This window comes from Gasterosteus aculeatus, chromosome X (genome assembly GCF_964276395.1).
Source record: "Gasterosteus aculeatus chromosome X, fGasAcu3.hap1.1, whole genome shotgun sequence".
Classification (NCBI taxonomy): Eukaryota; Metazoa; Chordata; class Actinopteri; order Perciformes; family Gasterosteidae; genus Gasterosteus; species Gasterosteus aculeatus.
Genome location: NC_135698.1, coordinates 13,207,804 through 13,230,228, shown reverse-complemented (window position 1 = coordinate 13,230,228; position 22,425 = coordinate 13,207,804). Strand labels below are relative to the sequence as shown.

The 22,425-nt window shown below is 44.2% G+C and overlaps 1 protein-coding gene across 1 annotated transcript; it reads right to left on the bottom strand.

The window, feature by feature from the left end:
• Positions 1-1,896: 1,896 nt before the first annotated feature.
• klf13 (Kruppel like factor 13) lies at positions 1,897-18,880 on the bottom strand. Its single transcript, XM_040161620.2, has 2 exons — positions 17,833-18,880; positions 1,897-8,181 (listed from the first exon to the last, which is right to left on the bottom strand). The coding sequence occupies exons 1-2, from the start codon at positions 18,308-18,310 to the stop codon at positions 7,862-7,864; spliced, it is 798 nt and encodes a 265-aa protein (XP_040017554.1). The 5' UTR covers positions 18,311-18,880; the 3' UTR covers positions 1,897-7,861.
• Positions 18,881-22,425: the final 3,545 nt, after the last annotated feature.

The window sequence follows — 22,425 nt, the reverse complement described above, 5'->3', positions numbered from 1 at the left end:
AGTGCCAGCCTCCAATATCTGAGCTCATCCCACCCGCTCCGCAGGATCTAGCGCCAGCGCCGCCGTGCACTGCACTCGAAAGTGGGTGGTATCACGCGGCCTTTCAGCCCGCCGTCTGGGGCTTGGCATGGAGGCTGAGGGACGTGCACACACACAAACACACAGGCCTCTGTGTGACTGAGACCACTACTGCTACTGCTGCCACTGCTGACCCCCCCCCCCCCCCCCTCTCCGGTTCTGTGGATTAATTCCACTGAGTTTCAAAGCCAGCAATGCCCACACACACCTCAGTGGAGCACAGAGACCCTTTCCAGCCCACCAGGCCTCCCACGCGCTAGACTTTGAGTGTGTCTAGGTTTGGTACACCGGATAACTACCATACACCCACCTTATCATCCTCGTCCTCTCACACAAAGTACTTTTCCTCGGACAATTCATCCGAAATAACTCATGGCTGAGTTTTTCTGCGTGCGAAATGGAGATCGCTCAGGAGTTTATAATCCCAAGAAAAGGTGAGTGAGTGAAGAGTTAAATCCGACAAACTGAAACCAACCCTCCTCCCACATCCTGTCTGCAGGTTGATACCAGCTGAGATGGCTTTCACTGCCTGTGTGTACTTTGCTCCTCTTCTGCTGTAATATAACACACTACGAGGGAGGAAATGTGTAATCTGCAGAATGAACACGCGATTGAAGACGTGCAACCCAGAGAGTGACCCGGCCACACAACCACCGAAATCTTTCTTCTATTTCAACAATATGGTCTTCGGAGCGTCCAGAGGCTCCATTTTCAAAAACGTCCCATTTTACTTGACAAGCCTACGACAATGAAACATAAAAATGAGTTAAATATTAACACGTGAAAACGAGCGACGTTGAATTCCTTTCATGTTGCCACATAACATGTGAAGCAAGCGAGCTCTGGGAACATGCCGGCTGTGATGGCAAACCGACTTGTGTGGTGGTGCCAGGGGTGGCAGCTTGTCTGTTTGTGTAGCGTGGTGTGCGTTGCTTCGACCTGCCGGCAGATAGGAGGAGCACCGATTGAGCACAGAGAGAACACCCGGCTTCTCGTCGGAAAATGTCAACGGGTTTGTTTTTCTCTTCCTTCCCGTCTCGTTGCACATGGCGTGATTCTTCATGGAGCGGCAGAGGACGCACCTGAAGTCTCTGCATGGTGTTGGTGGGAGCACTTGGCTGAGGGGGAGGGATACATGTATGATGGATGTGATTTTGCCAAGCTGCACAGATGGAGTAAGAAACTGCTTTTTGTGAGGCGCGGGGGTTTTAAAAGTGCACTTTGCTGGCCGGGAAGCTACATTTGGTCGTCAATCAACCATTTGTCTGTGTTTGCAAGTGCACTGGGTTTACACAGGAAACCTCACACAATTTATCAGTTTATCTGGTCTGAAATACAATAGGGAAGGAAGGACTCCCCAGCATTTGGTGCCCTGCCCATTGTTGATACCCTGGCAGTTACTGTAAATATTTGCATGGGTGAAATGAGGGAACACGGTGTACTTCCTGTTACAAGAATAATTCTAAAGCACGTGGCACACTATCTGAGTTATGTTACCCCACCCATTTATAAAGTATTCTGCTGTAACTCTGCTCTAATGTTTATTGCACTTTCGGTCATATACAGGGAACCTTCCGGAAGGGGTCTGATACAAATATGGCATTAAATAGACGAACACCGGAGCTAACAAAATCAGCCTACCAACACCTCTGAAGTTCACCGATTCATATTTTGCATCTTATTTATATCATTTGTAGGAAATGTTTGAATTACTTCTCTCTCCTTGCACTAAAAGGCTGACTCGGCATTAACCATTATCCCAAAAGTTAAGCAAACCTTACTGTGTCTCTTCAACAGAAAAGGAAATGAGTACAAAAATTTTAGATGCTTATTTTATGAATTTATTTCCAAATGTAAACTTCACTATATCATGCATACAAGTTATGACAACATACATTATTCAACAATCTGTTATTTTTCATATTTGCATAGGACATGGTCACAATATATTGTCTAACATGTAGAAAATAATGCCATAAAAAGGTACAGCAGAGCAGCTAAGACCAGCACATTAGATGTGTGTAGAATCCGAGGAACTGTACAACTGTAATACTTGAATGTAGTGATTTTGGTTTGCTGAGAGAGAAAACATACATGACACCTGAAGGTTAGAGTGAGGTCATAAGTAAATGTACTGGCCATAGCTGAGTCGAGAGTTATTTACAGATTAGATTATACCGATGCTAAAAGGGGAAGCAGCACCATGGAGTCACTACAACAGGCAACTGATGGTGATGGGCAGAGGACAAACACACAGAGGTATCAAGAGAGCAACATTACACCGAGGACCTACGCCGAGGACAAACAGGTACAGGACACCGTAACCAGAAGGCCGGCGGGTGGCTCTCTCTTTGCAATTAAAGGGAGGTCATTCACAGCGCTGTGTGCTGCATAACCTGGAACCGACTAATCCTTTAAGGGCAACAACATCCGAAGCTTGAGCAGGAGACGTTTCTGTCAGCATGGGCGTCGACAGTAAAGAACAGATGATGCACAGTGTCAGTTTGGGCAGACAAGCAAGACCACATGCTCAGTGAAGGGTACAAGCAGATGTGGTTTACTGCTCAGCACGTTTCTACTCTACGTTTCTAGCTCAACCAGAATTACCTTTCTCATAAGATTTAACAGGTTCCGTTCATTCAGGTGACTTTTAAAAGTATTTTTTTTTTTAAAGAAAGAAAACAAAGTTTTTGATTTGAGATGTAGAAAAAGGTCCATATCAAGCACAACATCCATAAATCGACACTTACAGCATGTAACGTTGAAATGTCCAAGCCGGGTTGGGTTCAAAGTTACTGCCACATTCATCTTTCCCTTCATAGCCTTTGGTAACAACTTGTAACGGTGGAGCCTCTGATGCGCTGTGAGAACTAAAAGCTCCTTCTTACTGGGAAGAACTGCTCTCTCTCTCTTATCATGGCTTCCTCCTAAAACTTTACTCCCCAAGCCTTGGCGTTTTGTTACAAGGGAGGACAGGACGTGCATCGGTTTGTCCTGGTCTTTTAAATATGACATATTATAATACTTAACTAAAATATTGCATGTATGTTGTTCATTCAAATTGGCTTAGCCTACAGAGCCCACAGAGGAGAAAGGAGAGATTAAACCTGGGAAATGTTTACAATGAGAAACGTACCTTGTGCACAACTCACAATGTGTAAAACCTCAGTCAAGACAGACTTTGATTCATAACCTACAAAAATGCATCGGGTCCACGAAAGCAGCACATTTATAGCAAATGCAATTTTCAATCCTTTGGAATGGTCGGGCGTTCTTCATCACTAAGATTGTTTATGTCAAAAAATACCGGCAACAAGCCATTATTCATTGCTACAATATTGTACAGCAAAAAAAAGACGCAAAAATTAAATAACAAGAACCAAATGAAAACAAAGCTACACAATCAAATTGTTTACATAAAGCCAAAATAATTATTTAACAGAGAGCACTTGCATATCAAATATGCAGAGTTGCTTCTGTAATTCCTGTACATTACATAAGAACATTTCACACTTTTAAAAAACTGTACAAGTTTGTTAAATGTCTCATAGTATCTAGATGTTTTTACCTTTTGAATCTTTATGAAGTTACCATTTTAGTTTTGGCACACAATTGCATAAATCATGCTTGTACACTGACACCAGTGATAAAGATGAGACGATCTGATTCATGTAACTAATATGATTTTAAAAAATAAGATTTATGTTAGTTCTTTACATACTTTGCTGCAACCAATTCACTTTATACATTTACAATAAGGAGAAAAAATATTAACTGGTAAACCTTGTATTTCCATTTTGTTGTTGTTTAAAAAAATTTTTTCTTTGTCAGATGTCAGAATCTGTCATTTTACTGGGATTACAATCATTCAGTTTGATGACAAGATGCTGAAGTAGAGTTTCAAAATAATTTCCAGCCGACATCATCCCTCATGTAGATAATGTTTAAATATATGGAGCTGAGAAGAGGAGAGGTGTTTTAAATATCTGTGTAACATAAAATAATAAGAACACGGTTTTATTATTTCCTGGAAAGATTACATGTGGTATCTATGAGGATGTGCAAGACCCTGACAACATGGGATGATTATATAAAATTTAGCCCAGTGTTTCTTTGTTTTCCAAAAAAACCCTTTAAATTCTTTCTGTCTTCTTTTCTGCCTTTCTTTCTTCATTCAAGTTGGGACAAATAAAACCACCAATTATTTGTGCTACTCTTAAAGCAAACGTAGGCTACATGATGGATGTTTTGAAAAGATATGAAGCTACAACAAAAGTCGAATATTTCAAGAGGTATGATTTTGGAAAAATGTACAAGCATTTTTATATGAGACAAAAAAACAATAATACAAAATGAAGACTACATTGCAAATTCACAATGCTGTGGTCTCTATTCTTATGGAAACACCTTTAAAATAATCTAAATAAGAAAAAAAAGAATCACTCTATCTGAAATTTGTTGAACATAAAAGTCAGGAAATTCATCAACCCAAACAGTGCTTTCATTTTCTGACTTGGAGGAACTTTTGGATAACAGGCTAACTGGAATAACCCGTATCCCGACATCAAGAGTATAACATGTTTCTGATAAAAAGGGGTTGAACCCCTTTTACAGGGATAAATGTATTATTTTTAACAAAATATTGGGTCTTTAAACAGCTCGGGAAAAAAAGATTCAACCTTATGCTGTATATACAAAAGAGATGCTGAAATTACCTGAAGACAATGGAAACCAAAATAAATCTGACCATACACCCTTCTAAATAATTATTTGACAACAAAAGCAAGTACAGTAAAAATGGACATGTACAAAACTGTGTTCAATGGCCTTTTGTGTTGAATTATTCAAGTAGATTTTGTACAGTGAGAATAAAAGTTATGAGACACTCGTGCCTGCGGAGGCCTGTATGTCACTGCGTCAGTCTGGATGGATGGATAGACTGGGATGTTTACACTGTCACAGTCGGCTTGTTTTCAGATGGTAGGAGCTTCCTGCCTGCTGCAAGTCCACTGACACCAAAGGGTCAAAGGTGTTTAAAGGGGCGTTTCACTGAAAAGAGCGCCAGAGTGCCCGGTGCTTACCAAGGCACATGTCAGGACTGTAGTAGGCGTTCCTGTGTTTCCAATGTGGTCACACACCGACCAGCAGTGAGCACCAAGCCCCTGGGAACACTGGGAACACTGGTGGGGGGAGCCTGGCAGAATTGTCTGTGCAGCGACTGTTACAACAGCGTCCACAAACTGTCCCATATCTGCTTTGTGGATGTCAACCCTGAGGTAAATGTACAGATTATGGATTAAGAAAGTGATTCATGAAACCTGCTTGACGGTGAGATACTCAGAGTATTTTTTTTTTTTTTGCAAGAGAAAGTTACACTAAAAACCATGTCAGAAATTGACTATAACAAAGAAAAGAAAATTCATCGATAGATACCACAAAAGCTGCTCAACAGCCAGTTGAAGAGTTTGTTTGTGAAAATCAAAGGTTTTCTTTCCAGAAATGGTGAACGTAAAACCCTCTCAGTGCTGATTTTACAAATAGCTGCTGATCAGTGGCATTCAAAGTGTCATCTCACAACCTGGAAACTATTTGAACATTACAGGGTTTTTTTCTTTCATTTTAAAACGAGGTGTTTTGAGGAAACTACTGCATTTGATCCAAATAAGGGATGTTTTCTTTCTGGAGGATGTGACAGAGCTTATTCTTCTTCTGCTGTGGAGAACGAAGGACAAGGCCAGCCATTCATGCACTTACACCTGCCAGATCGCCTCAAAAACCCTCTGTGATTCCAAGGCCCAGTTGTTAACATGCATATAGTGTGAAGCACTGGATTGCAGGGCAGAAGTTCCTGTTCGAATGAAGCCGGCACATGCCATTCATGAGGACAACAGTCTGGAGGGGTCCGACGGGGACAAACACACGGATGCAACCATTTCCGGCCATAATGCCGAAGCATTCAAAGAAAATGTTTGCATAACACAGACGGGCCGGGCTGCAGCCGTTTTGATAGTGGTTCCCACTTTCATGGAAGGTTCACTGCGCCTTTTGCCTGACTTATTGAGGCGTGTACGTCTAGAAACACAACTCCTCTTTCTCACGGGACATCTGAGATCACAGGGAGGACGACGTGAGGCCGGGGAGCACTGCACTTTGCTGATATGTTGGTTTTGGTTCAAATGTTTTTACAACAGTTTAAAAGCCCCCTTGTTACAAGTTTCAAAGCAGCTGTTTTAGAGCTGTGGTTCATCGCTGAATTTGGAGCAACGTTTTCCTTGGCATTGTGAAATTGGACTCCCCAGCACTAGAGGATTTCCCCCTGTGCATAGGAGGGAGTTTGGTACGTCGCACTCACACTGCTACCGTTGTTCAGGTAGTAATGTTGATCATACACTTCTCCTCGTACTCTTTTACTACAAGTTGTAAGAAACCCGCTAATTAAAGCCATGTTTCACTCATGGCATCTACAGTTGGAGGGAGGGAGGAGGAGGAGATGGGGGTCTCTGCAGTCTCTGCAACTGGGTGTCTTCTCCTCTGTGATAAACTTTGCCTCTCTCTGGCAGGGCAGGTAGAGCCAGATGGGCGGGGGGTGGAAAAACGTATGGACGCTCTCTGTGAATAGTTTCTTGAGGGATACAGCCGTTACCTCAAGGGAGGCAACAAAAGAGCCACTAGGAGGGAAGCAAGCACGCCGTCTGGTTCTACCTTTGATACAACCAACCACCAGCTCAATAAAGGGCAGCTTACAAGACTGAATAGAAAGCTTTCATTCACTCTTGTCTTTGGTCCTTTTCCCAATGTGCTTTAGACAGGATGAACGTTGATTTATCTAAAGTCGCCTTTGCGTCTATTTTGATATAGACGTTAGAGAAAGCACAAACAGCTGCTTTACAACTGTCTCTATTTAGAGGCTGTAAAGTTTGTTAAACTGAGTAAAACTGTGAACGCAATACAACCCGGATCCTCTCAGCATGCAGATTTACACAGTACGCACTGTTTAATTAAATACATATTCAACCCAGTGTCATGGCAACAACGTTGCAATGGAGGAACAGATGTATTTTTGTTTACTGAGGTGTAGGTTTGGGGATCGTCTTGTTAACACACAGCAATTGCATTACGTATGAACCCTCCAGAGCACGAGGACATACGTTCTGTGCACGATTGACTGAAATAGGGCTAGTTTTCTCGACAAAAAAAAAAAAAAACAGAGTGCAAAATTGTGTTGAGTGTAAGGCTGCTATATATGTACTGTATGTTTTCTCTTTACCGTGTTCATTCTTTCAAGCTAACAAGGCCATCCCTGAGCAGGGCGTAAAATTCAACCCCTGTTGAAATTAAGCGTAAAGTGATGAGTATATTGTGCAGTCGATGTGAGTACTGTGAAGTACTGTGGTATTACAGAAATGTCTTCAATCCTGAGGTGTGTGTGTACCCCTTCTCCAAACGAAAACCCCCATCTCGATATGCCTTGTCTCTGTTTTTTTTTCTTCTAAACCTTGTTCAGCTGACTGAGAACATACATTGGACAACTAGCCATGATCAGAAGCTAAAAAAATACAGACATATGGTACAGACTGTAAATATCGCCATCTGGGAAAGGCATTACCTTCTTTTAGGATCACACGAGTAATTGCACTACAATAAGCAGTTATGTACAGTATGGTACACCACAGCAAGCGCAGGAATAGCAAAGGGTGGTTGCCGACAACTGTGCAACACAAGTGTTAGGACAAAAAACGCAGGCCTCGTGGGTCAGAGGCAGAAAGTGCGACTGGGTATCAGTTTAAGGCGAGTTGGCGGGGCTGATGGCGGGGCTGAGGGCGGGGCTGAGGGTGGGGCTGGAGGCGTCCGAGCGGCTGTAGTCGCTGAGGGAGCTGGGGCGCGTGATGCTTCCGCCGTGGGGCCTCTTCAGCATGCCGGGCTGGAAATCTGAGTGGCGGCGCGCGTGCTTCATGAGGTGGTCGCTGCGCATGAAGCGCTTGTCGCAAAGCGGGCAGCCGAACTTCTTCTCCCCCGTGTGGGTGCGGTAGTGGCGGGCCAGCTCGTCCGACCGGGCGAACTTCTTACTGCAGTCGGGCCAAGTACATGGGAAAGGCCGTTCTCCTGTAACACACACATGGAAAGGGGAGACTTCAGTGTTGAATCACACAAGAAGGTAGCAACATGGAAATATGAACAACAACCCTAATTTGGTTTTATCATTTAGTCTGCTTCTTTAACTACAACACACTTCTGTCACATCCCATGCAGTCATCGTTTTGTTGGGATGTTTAAGTGATTCCTTCTACGCTTTGAAATGGAAAAGTAACAGTGACATTGGTGTAACAAAAGTGACATTGTAACGTCACAATAAATAAAAGTTGACACAACGTCCACTTGCTAGGTAATTATGTTGAATTAACTATGAGTCCCGGCAAGCTGACCTCAACAAAGTACTGTGATGAAGGAGAGAAAAGTTGGAATGAAACAGCCAAAACGGAAACTGAAAATCTAAAAATCAACTATTCCTGGAGGAATGGTACGCAAGAATGTAAAGTAGGAGTGATTTGAAGTAGATGGGCCAGAACATGTGTACAATACGCCAAGAACAAAATATTGATAGTGTAAGTGAGCGTAACATGGAACAAAGGAATCTCTGTGATGCACCCTGGTGCTCACCATGATCCAAAATGCTCCCCAAAGTGAAAGCAGTCTGTCAATCAATCAAACCTTTATTTTAAAACAAGAAAATACACAATCATTACGAATTCTTTACACGTTAACAAGTCAAGAAGAACGTTGTTGCTTTCTGTGCAGAGTAGACTGAGTCATTAAAGGATATTGGTAACAAGGTCAGTAAAGCAAAGGCTAATAATAAAACCACCCGAGAGATTAAAAGAAGGCTGTACTGAGACATGAAACTTCAAATCAACAAAAAAATGGAATTGTGCTGTAGGAGCTGACGCAGTATAATTATCTAAGCTCCAGATGCTAATCACCCTCACGATGGTAACCCAGCCCATTTTTAAACGTGCAACTATCTGTGACTCGACACATGGGAAATTACACCCTTCCCCGCTCAATCAGGCAGTAAAAGTGGGCTTTGATACAAATCTACTTAAAGCCAGATGGTACTATATATCTTGTGGTTTTCTTCCATGCTGAAACAGTATGCATGGAGCATGAACGCAGCCTCTGGACCAACTGGCCAACATGAATAATACTGTATTCCATTTAGTTCCATTTCAGTGAGTTTCTGCCTGACAATAGCAACATCCAGCATTCTAATTTTACCGGCGTGACCTTGCAGTACTATATTGAAGGGTGGCGCTTTTAATGTTATGGCACTTTCCTGAGAATAAGGATAGTCAATCATCGAGTGCACGCCCATGCCGGGGATTTGAGGTATGAAAAAGAAAAGACTCTGAGAAGCGTGCATGTTTATAAGAGGCACGACAAGTACAAAAGACCACGCCTGCAAAACACTTCTTTTGTTCTGTGGTTTCCTTCATCGCGACAATGGAAACAGTGCTGCTCTGCATCAAACAGTCACAGTACCTGATGCCTGTGAGTCTCAAAAACAAGAACTCGGCGTACAACTTGTCCCTCTCCACCCCACCGCACTCCAACCCCCACCACACACACTGCATGGTTACAAAACAGACAGAGCAGGTCCAGACAAAACAGTCTGTGCTCCTGCCGCTGACGCCTCAGTGCCAGACAAACTGCGCTGGCCCCGCCCACTACACATTGTGCGGGCTAAATGTATGTAAACTCTGTAACTGACATAAAGACATTTGCATACACACACATTGCACGCAGCCCTGCCCCCTTTTCCCCCCTCGACAGCCACGATGTTCTCTATCTGCTTCACACGCCAACACACAAAGAACAAATCCATCTAAGCAGCACGAGTTATAACTCATAACAACAAAGGAGGCGGTAGTTGTTTGATCCTGTTTTCAATTCCTGGAGTGAACCCTAAAGTAAAGGATGCAATTTATGTTTTAAGACACTAATCTTATTAAAGGGCCTCATGATAGTTGGATTTCATACCTTATTAGCGCTGCAAAATGAGTTATTGGCTAAAAGTGGAGCTAAGCTCTGCGGGCTGCTCAAGGCTCAATAACCAGTGTAACGGATCCAACTACATTAATATTTAACCAGACACCAGAGAGCTAGGCTGAGATATCCAGCCCAACTGCCCTGATACAGTAACGCAGTCATAGTGAAAGCATCAGGTATCAAAGAGAAACTCACCGAGACGCATCAAATTATTTAGAGCTCAGTGACTTCTTAGAAAATGCAGAATTAACTGACACAGTGACCTTTTTACCTCCCACCAATTTGTGGCATTTAGGTCACTAATATGAATATGTATCAAAAATCATGCTGCTTTAATGTCAACCTTGTCAAAGATTCACTGACAAAACATGTAATGACCCCAAAAAATAGTGTTTTTTTAATTCTATGACAGCAGTAAAAACAATGTTAACAATGAGGAGGTTTAGGAATAATAGTAGAGTAGAGTAGAAATGATCATGGGGGTTATTACCCTCAGTGGTAGAAGGATGTATCTCTCTAAGGTATTTTAATACATTGCAGATCTTCTCTGTTGAAAGACAAAGATGAACTGCTCCCCCTACCCTGCTCGTGTTCCCATCATGTATTGTCACAGTAGGACACAGTGGCGACCGTGATGCCAGGCTTGGTCGGTTATGTCGTCTCTGGCAGCGTCCACATCCAGGTAGTTTTTTGTTTTTCTCCGAATACGTCAGTTGCAGGGAGCGAGGGGTGGGGAGGTAATGAAGGAAGTCGTTCCCTAACGAACACAGTGTCCCAGTTACCCATAAAGTCAGTTACATCATGCACCCAAACTGTATCTCTACTAAGCACTAGTGTCCCCTCTCCAACGCGATGCGCTTATGTCACAGGTACTCTTATATAACAAGCGTACCTGTGGCATAAGCAGCACCCTGTGACTGCTCTCTCCAAGGCCACTGGCTCAGTAAATAAACATCTCATTCATCTCTGCTCCTCTCTCATCCTTCATGTCATTCATACCTTACATTTTTTTTGTCTCCTTGGTTTCTGCACAAACGGTTTGGAGAAATGAAATCCGAGGTTTGTAAGGGATGCTTTCTGCAGAAGGGAGATCAAATCTCTCTTTGACGTGAGCAGGAACTCTACTCGGTCACCTGCTCCAACAAGAGCAACCGGCATTTCAAACCAGAGCAGATAACATTCCTGTTTTGTCCACAGGCACGGGCCAAACTCACACAGAGTACAGGGGAAACTTCATGTGAGCCTGCCATACGAGAGCTAGAGTCAATAAGGTGAGGAGGGGAACAAATACAGTTCTTGTGGGTACATACGAGATCACCTTGAAGTTGACTTCATGGTGAGAACCAGAGAAGGAAATATCTCTTACAGAGGGCCAAGCTTAACCGGTAGAGACGTTTGCAAGGACACCGCTGGAGCAGGGAAAGTAAAACTGGAGACTGACTTTAGATCACAACTTGTTAGAGTTGGAGTTACCCCAGTTCAGCGCCAGCCACAGTCAGCTTGGCAGCATGAGGTAGAGCTCCGCATATGGTTGCATAGCAGACTATATGACCTGTAAGCAACCAGAAGCCAGCACCATTCACGGGATTCTGAGTAATACTAACATGAGGGCATCCCTCATCAGCATAAACCATGATGTACATTATGGCTTTTTGCAGCTCATCTTTTCGCAGTTCATGCAGTAACGTATGCAGGCTTTGCTTGTGCTAAACTAACGACAAGCTTTCCAAAGTCGTGTGGTCCGTGGAGATGAAAAACACTGCAGGATTAATAGAGGATCCTGAGTTGGTTCAGGTGCTCGTGATAGAGAAGGTAAAACTTGATCTATTATCACCCTTTGTCTTCATTGAGGGACCTTGCTTTCCCTTGAATAGCGTGCTGCCCTTTGTGTTTCCGTGGCTATAAGACCGTGAACAATAACTGACGTTACCTACCTCCCAGCAAGAAAAGGCACTCCCGTAATGCATTTCAATCAGACAGGCTGAGCGTACTAAACGTAACTCACTCCTCTCGGTCTGCACTGCACAGGACTATTGACATTTGCCCGGAGACGCGCAGCTGGGTCGGGCGTGACCGTCTGATTCTTGCGCACACTTAAGCATCACTTCATCCCCTTAAGTCTTTATGGGAAAGGTCGGGGTACCCCGACTATATCGACAAGCTCATCACGTTTGCCTCAATTAGCGGTAGTGGTCCCGCTCTTCCAGCCTTGAGTGCGTGCTAAAACAACCTGCAACCTTGACGTGTAACAGGTAGTCACCTTGTCCTTTAAACCCTGGTTAATCAAGGACGCGCAGCAGCCATTAATGGCTGTTTACAGTTGGAGGAGAGATGCCCTATCATCCGTGACTCTCGGTTCAAGCTCATTCCACTGATGGTGTCTGACACCATAGCTCAAACGTGATAGATAGACATCAACCAGCATCAAACAAAGAGCCATCGCCCCGGTAGATCGCAAGAGGCCTCACCACACTGCGAAAGGACGAGATAGCAGGTAGAGCTGGCGCCAGCTATCCGATGTTATATGCATTAAGTGGGAGAGATATTTCCATGTCTAACAGAAAAAAATGATTATGCCCTCCTTCCCCCACAGAATACTCCTCATCTCGTGCAAAGGGCTACACCTTTTTGTCATGGTGTGCCATAGTCCTATTAATCCCGCAGAGAAAGGGGACACACCTCACGTACCATTGGGAGCATAACATGCCCAACTGGAGACAAAACACTCCCTCCGACATTAGCTCCACAGCCACTCGTGTCTCATTCCAGATGAGCGGAGCACAGTGGTTACAGTCAGAGACTAGCGCTCAGATGGGACTCTGTGAGTGCCGGGTTGACAGGGTGTTCTCTGCCGCAGAGGTCCCAGCCTTTCCAACGTTAATCAGATTAGCTGCAAATGCAGCTGAATAAATGACCTACATCAATGGAGGGCATTGACAGTGAATAACCGGGTATCTTACCCCACCCCCACCCTGCCACACTGTATACTCTCCATCTTTGTGCTGCGGATCCCTGCCTTGCATGTGAGATGCGGTCGGGGAACAGGACACGTGAAAAAATCCACAGTGTTCCACAGGTCTGTATCCCTCTTATCCTGCCACTGGTAATCGACACCTCGCTGCAAGCCGTGGCTCAGCCTCACAACACAAAAGCCTTCTGCACCTATTTCGCTATGCAGCATGGGAAATAGACAGAGCAGTTGGTATGGAACTTCTGCAAAGCTGACGTAAGAATACATGAGCCTTGTGGGCCACTGAAAGCGACAACGCCGGCTAACTGCTTGGTAGAGGCCTATTAGTATTAGGATTAACCCCCATGCACGCTTCACTGTTAAATCTGTTATATTAGATTTACATTCCAACATTACTGAGGAACTGTCCTACTGTGAGCGTTATGAGCCTTTATAGGAAAGCATATGGAAAGCATGTGCACCAGCACAAGCCTCAGAGATGTCTTCATGGAGCAGGAACGCTGCAGTAAAAGATTAAAGCAGGCAAGATGGGGGCTCCAGTTTGGTTTATTTACATCCCAAGGATAAAGTAGATTTAACTAATACCTTTTTGGCATTGGTAACATACTGTACTGCTAAACGTTGCCTTCATGGGCCAACCAGACTTAATTCACATGGAACACTTCTTATCTTACTGCAGAAACAAATTAATAAGAAAACTACATGGATGCAGAAGCAGCTCGGTGGGAATGTTATTATACTAAATTGAAAAATGAGCTAAATGTTCATTTCAGCACTCTAACACGACGACAATGTTGACATGATGGTTTTTAGCAGGTAAAACTTGCCAGAGTTAGTAGAAGTTGTTAGACTGGTATCATTTACTAATTAGCGCTAATCAAAAAGATGATTAAGCTTAATTGGAGCAGTGTGGGTTTTTGCAAGTATTTGGTAATAACCCAAAGTACTGGAACAAATTCTAATTTTTACCTCAACCAAAAATGTCATACCTCAACCTCATAATGGAATAAAATACTCGGGGATCACGAAAGTCCTTAGGATTCCTCATGAAGGAACTATATGGGTCTATACCCAGTTTTGGAAAGAATGGCCAGTAAAAACTGTCTTGCTAGCAGGTGATGAGAAAATCTCCAAAGTCGGTGAGGTTCATCCTCTGTGGACCATGAATGTCTGTACAAAAAGCATTGCACTTCATTAAATAGATGTTAAGATACATACGCCTAGACCCCAGTGGTGGATAAAACTGCTAAGTCATCAGAATGTGGATAAATGGAAACAGTGAGCATATCCTGATGGAGGGGTCGTCGTTTTATCACACATCAGGAGAAATCGTGCTCGAGTGGGTGGGATGGTGGAAATCCTGCCGTGTGGCAGGTAGACAGACTGACCTCTTGTGCCTCAGTAGACTCTGCACCCATTGCCAAGGTCAAGCAAGAGCAGGAAAACCCCATCTCCGCCCTACTACCTCATCAGTGCCACCAGCCACACAGGAACACTGTGCGCTCTGTGTAGCAGTGCAGCCAAATATAAAACATCTGGCAGAGATGCAGTATATATAATCAGAGAGACCCGCTTCTTTTTTTTTCGTGTGGAATTTTGGATAATTTCACGTTTTGAAAAAAGTGTGATTAACCACAGTTATTTGGCTGAAAATAAAGTGCATGGATGAATAACTGGGTCTACATGGCAGTGGAACCGGGCTGCCAGGTGGTGCCGCTTATTTTCTTTCAGGACAGAGGAGGGATTTACAGAGATCTCGTAGTATTATAGGTACCCCCCAGCTGAACACAAAAGAGGTCCAGACAAAATGGCAAACCAACTGTAAAATATGTCATTAAGGCTCTTTGTCTCTGTGAGATATTGTACCCTTTTCGTCCCGGTGATTCAAATAGATTTCAAATAGGTCCCGGACACTGACAAGATGGGCTTTTGTCAGGCCCAGCTGTGGGGGGAGGGGGGGGGGGCTTGTAATGAGTGTGTCAGGGGCCATCGCTCCTTTGGAGACCAGGGCAGAGTAATGAGGCTTCACACAGAACGCCATGTACTTGGTGACCACAGAACAACTCTTGAAAAAGTGGGTCTTTGTCGTTAGGAGTCGGTTGCGCTTCTTATGACAAAAAGTTGCCAAAGAATGATTGAGAAGAATCCAGTTCGTGCTGAGAAATGTCTTCAGGAACATTAAATGTAATTGTGTCTGTGTTAAATTGGCCCTTCATTTTTTTCAATTTAAAACCGAGATGATCTGCATTTAATGACGTCATTATGCATCCTGGAAGATAAGTGTCCACCCCACCCTCCCACACTAGGAGACCAGACAAAAGCTGTCTGGTAGCCTTAGAGGCCCAAACTGTGGACATTCCATGTCATCAACTCAATGCAGTATAATGAGCGGTTTAAATTCAGCGTGTTCCCTCATGTCTGCTGAATCCTCTTACACTGTGAGGGAACTTTAATGAAAATTGTTGACAACAAGGTCTGTGGGCTGAACAGTATGATCATTCCTAAAGAACACATTGCTGTTGAGTTTATTTTTAAGCACTTTTATATTGGAGCAGCAGGGAAATTAAGTTACAACTATCTTCCTGGCTAATGTAATTGAGGAGCGCTGACCCTTAGTTCACAAATGATTATATGCAATAGACTGATTCTGGATCAGGAAACAAACATCTTCCTTCATAGCATCATTATGAAATGGAAAAGGATACTTCTAATATAGCTTGAAAAAAAAGATAGGTATTAGAACCACAATATAAGTTACACTGCAAGTGAGTAAAGTCTTTAATTAGATGGATTTTCTGATGTGCTGTAGACGTTGCATAAGAAATACAATAGCTCATGTTTTGGCTCCTCTTGCACTCAACACACACACACAAAAGGCTTTGAGCGCTAAAGAAGTTGGGTGAGGACGCCTTATCCCTGGCTCTTTGTTTGGAGTCAATAACAGTGTTTCCCCCCCTCAATTAGATAGCTGTGTTTGTCCGGCACTGACTGGGCTGCAATCCATTCTCTCCTGACTCTGCTAGTCGGGCTTAAAGGAAGCTCCCTGCGAGAGTCTGGCTGTGCGAAAGCACTGCGAGATTGGCTAAGGAAGGCCGGGTGAACTCAGATGACCACGTCCTCGGACTGGCCAATCAAATGAGCAGAAGGAGCCATTATTGTCAGATTTTATGGAAGACAAACCAATCCCGATGCCAGGCGTCAGAGCACATCCAAGCGGAAAGGAAGGCGAAAAGGAAAGGCTTTAATAGGCAAAGGGACATGGGCTGGGCTTATAGGGGGGGGGGGGGGGGGGCTGCTCTAAAAACACGTGGTGGAGGCTGAAAGGGAGCACACTGAGCACCGGAGGCTGGCTCTCTGTGGGTGCTGCTGCAAGTTTGGCTGAGATGAGGAAGCTAAACTGAGATGACTCACATTCTCTCGCCACCCAATAAAATGAGCAAAAACCGTATCTGAAAATGATACACAGACCCGTCATGAAGCAGAAGCATCGTGAGGGTTTCAACACTGACTATACACCACTGTACGATGTGGTGATACTGTTATTAATACGAATTAATGACATTGGACTAATCTACAAAAACAATCACCATATAACAGACGTGTCTTAGGATATTCTAATACAAAGGCAGACAAGGAGAGAGGAACAGGCAATGAGGCAAGAAGGATCCCATGTAAGGAGGGGTCACTGATTTCTAACATGGAGACAAACTAGAGGTGGATTTGTGCACAAAAAAGAGGGTCAATATCAAGAAGCTCTCAGAATATTGTAATGATTTGCTATTATTGCACATATTGCTTCAGAATAAAACGTATATAAAAGAGTCAAACGTGGGTGTTCTTCACACGAGGGATGTGTTTTTTTTGGGGGGGGGGCTGACAGGCGTGTGTGCGTGTGTGAGGGAGGAGAACGGGGCAGAGTGGTGGGAGGGCGAGCAGCAGAGGGAAGGAGAGGCTCCTCAGTCGAGGCTCAGCTAGCTGAGTCTGTTGCTGGCCAGATCAGCTGGCAGCCTGTCTGGCGGGGGTGTGGCGCATCACAACAAAGGGCGTTTGGGGCAGACGGGCGACTGCACCGCTCTCGTCAACCCCCTCTCTTTCTCTCTCTCAACCCCCCCCGTCCCCCATCTCTGTAGCCCATCCGTCGGAATGCAAAGCGCAAATATGGAGGTACGCTCGCTCCTTCAGCAAAGTCCTGCGCAGCGCAGCGCCGACGGGCAGCGCCCCGCTCTGCGGGGGGGGGGGGGGCGGGGGGCACGCTGCACCCGCTGGATCGCTGTCGAAAACTTTTTCTCGCCTGCATGCTTGTGCACACTTGGCGTGTTCTGTGGCCGGTTTTTTTCTTTTCTTTATTGTTGTATCTTTGTAGTTGGCTTTAATGAATGCGCGCGGAAGAAAAACGGGAAACCTGATCCGCGTCATTTAGAGGAGCGTTTGCACTGCAGGCTCGGTTTGTACATAGTGTCCAACGCGGGAGGGAGGGAGGGGGAGGTAGTGTGTGTGTGGGGGGGTTGTAAGAGGAAAGCGGTGACAAAGCTCAGGGACTTGAGTGGGAGTGGCACTGTTTTGACTACCTCCCTCTGCCGAAATTAAAAGACATTACGCAAAGTTCACACAACTTAAAGAGACACAATGCGAAATCACATCTCGTATCATTGGCTCAATGATCCATTCTCACGTGGATCATTGAGCCGAGGGAGCTACAATAAGTCAATAGGCAAATAATTGCATTCAGTGGAACTGACCTGTGTGGGTCCTTAGATGAGCTTTGAGGTGGGATGATTTGCCATAAACTTTTTCGCAACCTGAATAGTGGCATTTGTGCTTTTTCTGAGGCGAGTCTTCCTCAATCCGACCTCGCGATCGTTTGCCTCTTTGTTTGAGCGAAGGCTCGGAGATGGTGGAAGGTGTGGCAGAGATTCCATCATCTGTGAGGTTCGCCATGCTCTCATCCTTTATTTTTGCCTGCTCGGCAACATTGTTGGGAGTCTGCTGGTTAAAATCCGCCAGAATCCGCGCCACCACAAACAGAGAGGAGTTGTCTCTCACCAAAGGCTCTTTAATGTCCTCTCCGATCCGAGAGGAGGACGCGGCTTCTGGTCTTATCTCTCTATTCCCTTTAGGAGCGTGAACAATTGCACGGCTGGACATCGAAACAAGGCACTCTGCTGCAAAGTGATCCATTTTGTCTTTGAAACAGCCCCCTCTGCTTCTTAGTGACATTCAAAAAAAACAAAAAACGAAAGAAAACTTGTTCCGTGGTTCCCCTTTGTGTGCCGCTGGTGGCGTTGCGTGGAGGAGAGAGCTGACTTTATGATCGCACCCGGCTTTCCAACGGTGCCGACATCCTGTAGAGAGACACGTCACGGGCAAAAAAAAAACGCAGACAAGCCCCCCCTTAGGAGGAAACAACAACAACAACAAAAACACAGAAACCCCCCCAGAAGTCTTTGTCTAGTAGTGCAACGACGGTGGTGACAGGACCTCGGCAAACTTGGATGCGTTCACTCCCATCGCGCCTCCCAACGCTGCCCGGCAGAGTGATCGTGTCTCCGGAGCGCGCCGCTCCTGCGCGTTGTACCCACGCTGGGGGCGTGTCGAGCGGCACCGCTCAGCCAGCACCGTCAGCACCGGCCGCTCCTTCATTGGGCGCCGCGCGTCCCCAAGTGCACCGGGCAGAGCGCACGGGTTACTTGGAAGTTTTTTCACCAAGGGTGCGGCCCCGTGCATTCAGAGGACGAATGTCACGGGCGACGCACGTCGATGCACTGCGGAGACCTTTTAGGAAGAGGATCGTGTCCCCACCCTGTCCACGCGTGCACGCAGATATTTTGTAATGTGTGAATGCAACTAATACACTCTGCCCATTAAGAACCCTTTTTTAGAACCTACTATAAGTTAAAAAACAAATAAAGATCTAAAGGTCTTATTGGACAGAAAAGTCAGTGAGGAAGTATTACGCATTTGCTCTTTATGATCTTATAATCTTTGTAATCTGTGTGGAGGTGAAGCTCAATATAATGAATTGCATGTTTCAAGTCACAAATGAGGAAATCATGAAGAAAAGCACACAAGTCACTAACAAGCTTTCCTCTGAGGCAAGTCAGTAGATATTTTTGCAGCGAGATGTCCCTTATAGTTTAAATTATATTGTGTTACCTTTTTTGCGTGCTGAGGCAACTGGCCAACGAGTCAATGCACAAACAAAAAGCTTGAATGCTTCCAATTGACAAAGTATTGGTTCAGCCTGCTGAAGTTTCGTACAAGCAAAATAACCCTACCTCACAGCCACTCAAAGACTGTTATTTGAAGTAGTGTGTGTGTGTTTAAAACGCAACTCAAAGTCCTTCCATGCATGTTAATTAAAGCCATACCTTTCACTGTATTGCAGTCTTGCCCAAATGCGTTTTGTAATACTCGACTATTTTGAATGTATAAATGCATGTAGGACAGAAATTTGGAAGATGGCAGCTTCAATTCACCTCAAAACCTTCCTCCGAGCAACAATGTGGTGTCTGCCAACACGGGCCGTGTCTTCTTCAATGGATCCTCCGGCCAGAGACAAGTGAACCATTGTGGGGAGGAAATAGTCAAAGCTGCATGATATGCTGGTTTTGTCATTACTAGACAATTATTCATTTCAAGGTGCGAGTCTTACAGCTGCTCCGTGTAGACACATCATCAGACAGCTGGATTCAAAGCCATCCAATGTGTTGTCTTCACTGTTCTCTCAACTTTGAGGTTTCACAAGACAGAAGCGAGCCTGGTTTGTATAGTAGCAAGTAACCAGCTACAAAGTCCTCGTGGAAAACAAGCCAGCGGATTCTATTGATTAGTAGCTCAGGACACGCTTGAATGTCACTGTTAACCCCATGCAACTAAATTGACCGCACTGTTTCCGGGAAATAAACAGCACCCATGTTATGTATTATCTCAGAACAGGAACACAACAAGTTACATGTTACAAATGTACACAATGTTTCTTGTGATCTGCACTACATTTAGTCTCTTTCTTTGTTTCATTCAGCTTGAAGGCAAATTAACAAAAAAAAAGCAACTTTCATGAAGAATAAAAATAAACATGCACTGTGCCGATACATGATCAGATCTGCTTTCCTGCAGCAGCTGATGTTCGGCTGTGAGAATGAATGCACACTTTCAGCACTGTGCACAAAAGCCCACGCTAGAAAGTTCCCAGTGTTCAGTGTGAGCAAGGCGACATTCAGAAGGCCATCTGGCTGTATTATTTTACATATTCTTTCACTACAAAAACGTGGTGTTCTTGTATTTCATGGGGTGCTTTGGCGATCTTTTCTAACAAGAGCCCGACAAGAGGGCACGGTTCCTCTTTCACAGGGTTGTTTCCCAGAGTGTTTGTCCACTCCCACTGCACGTCAAGCACAAGGAGGCAGAAACAGACTGGAAGGAAATCAAATCTAAAACTCTAAGAAGCTGTAGAAGGGATATTTTAAAAAAAAGAAGAAGAAGAAAATCTCACTCAGAAAGGAACTGTGAAATATCTCCCTATGTGGCTGCAGCAGCAATGTGATGATTCAAGAGACCTTTTGTATGTTCCCAAATCCCGGCACCAACCCCCAGTGCACAGTGTCCAAACAGCAAACCGTCTGACCCTGGCACGACGTACTCAGGCAGGAACGGCGCTGTGATTGGCTTCCTCGCTTCTGTTTGTAATTGGAGAGATCCTCTTTAAGCACAGGACAGTCTGACCACTGTTGCAATCTGGTGGTGCTGCCGTGTCGAGACCCGGCTCCTAAGGCAGAGAGAGAGAGACAAACAAACAGAGAACCATAAAAGCATGAAACACCATGAGTGGATTTAAATTGTTGGAAGAGTGTTCTCTTCCCCTGGGGAAGGTGGTGATGGTCAGTGGAGGGCACTGACCTCTGGCTTATGACCCAAGGTTGATCCTCACATTTCGCTAAAACATTGAGTCAGAACAGTTTATCGCTGCCGTTTACTCCCAGGATCATACTTACTTTTATAATCAAAACAGAAACTTTGTTTGAGTTCTTTTTTTTTAGTTCAAAAGTAAAAAAGAGAGACCCATTTAGTACATTCAACAAGACTTGACCTGCTTTTTTGAAGTGGTGCTTTGAGCTAAACGCTAACATCAGCATGCTAATATCTTCACAGGGAGGAAGCTAACATGCTGCTGACGACCTGTAACGTTTACCCCGTCTATCATCTTGGTTTAGCATGTTAACATCTGCCATCGGCCTTTTTTCATGGATAGTGTTTATTAATTTAAATATGTTGTTTTTAGCCATTTCTTTTCACGTCTTTGTCACTTGTGTCAATTGATTTTACCTGTTTAAATAAAGGTACAAAAAAAAAAACATGTCCTGAATTGAACTCGACACAAAGTACATTTGAGTTTGATAAATGATTAGTCTTTCAAGGTCAAATTAGATTGGAGATTAGTGTTATTTGAGGTGTCGGTAGGGTGATTTACTGTGACCCACCTTTGGTCGTTGCTACGACTAAAAATGTAGCCGCTGTTTAAAAAACACTCATTTTAAAGAGATGCTAGCATCTGGTGAGCCTTTGTTTAAGCAAAATGGTGCTTTGAGCTAAATGTTAACATGGTCCTGAAAGCAAGTTAGAAGTTTACTACAGTCATCCATTTAGTTTAACATTAGTCTAACATTTGCCAAACTAAGAATAGTCCGACAGCTAAGTTGGAAAGGAGAAGGTTTTGCACGCCATTCCCCGTACACTTTGGTCACATTTAAGTGACAATGGCTGTAGATTTTAATTTCATTTATTACTTTTATTGTGGCTGAAAGAAATGCATCAGCACTAATGGAGCCAGCATTTATTGACTTCCTTCTGGGATTCCTTCAATCTAGTGCTGACATAGCAAGGGCACTCTGACTTCCCCTGAAACGAAAACAAACATACCCCTATCATGATAGTAGAAGGTATAAACCTCCTTGGGGTGTTTTACTGCAAATATAATGTGTCTTAACTGTTTTTTAATTTGAGAACAACATTGATTGAACTTGTGATTTAATGTACTGTATACATTTATTCACTAATCAGACCAAAGGTAAGTTGTGTAAGTGGTACGAACTGAACCAAAATAAAAGGTTCCATAGCGTACTTATATAACAATGGCGTAGCTTACTCATCCTCAGTGACACAACAGTTTGGCGCCATGACTAACAATGACAAAGTAGGCTGTAATTTCACCTGTATGGAAAAAAAGAGGATTAGTCAGAGAGAAGACGTTGTACAGGTGTTAAAAAAACAAACATGCAAGTCATTAGTGGACACTACACTGTGCACTGACTTTCTTTAATAATGTGGCTGGCATG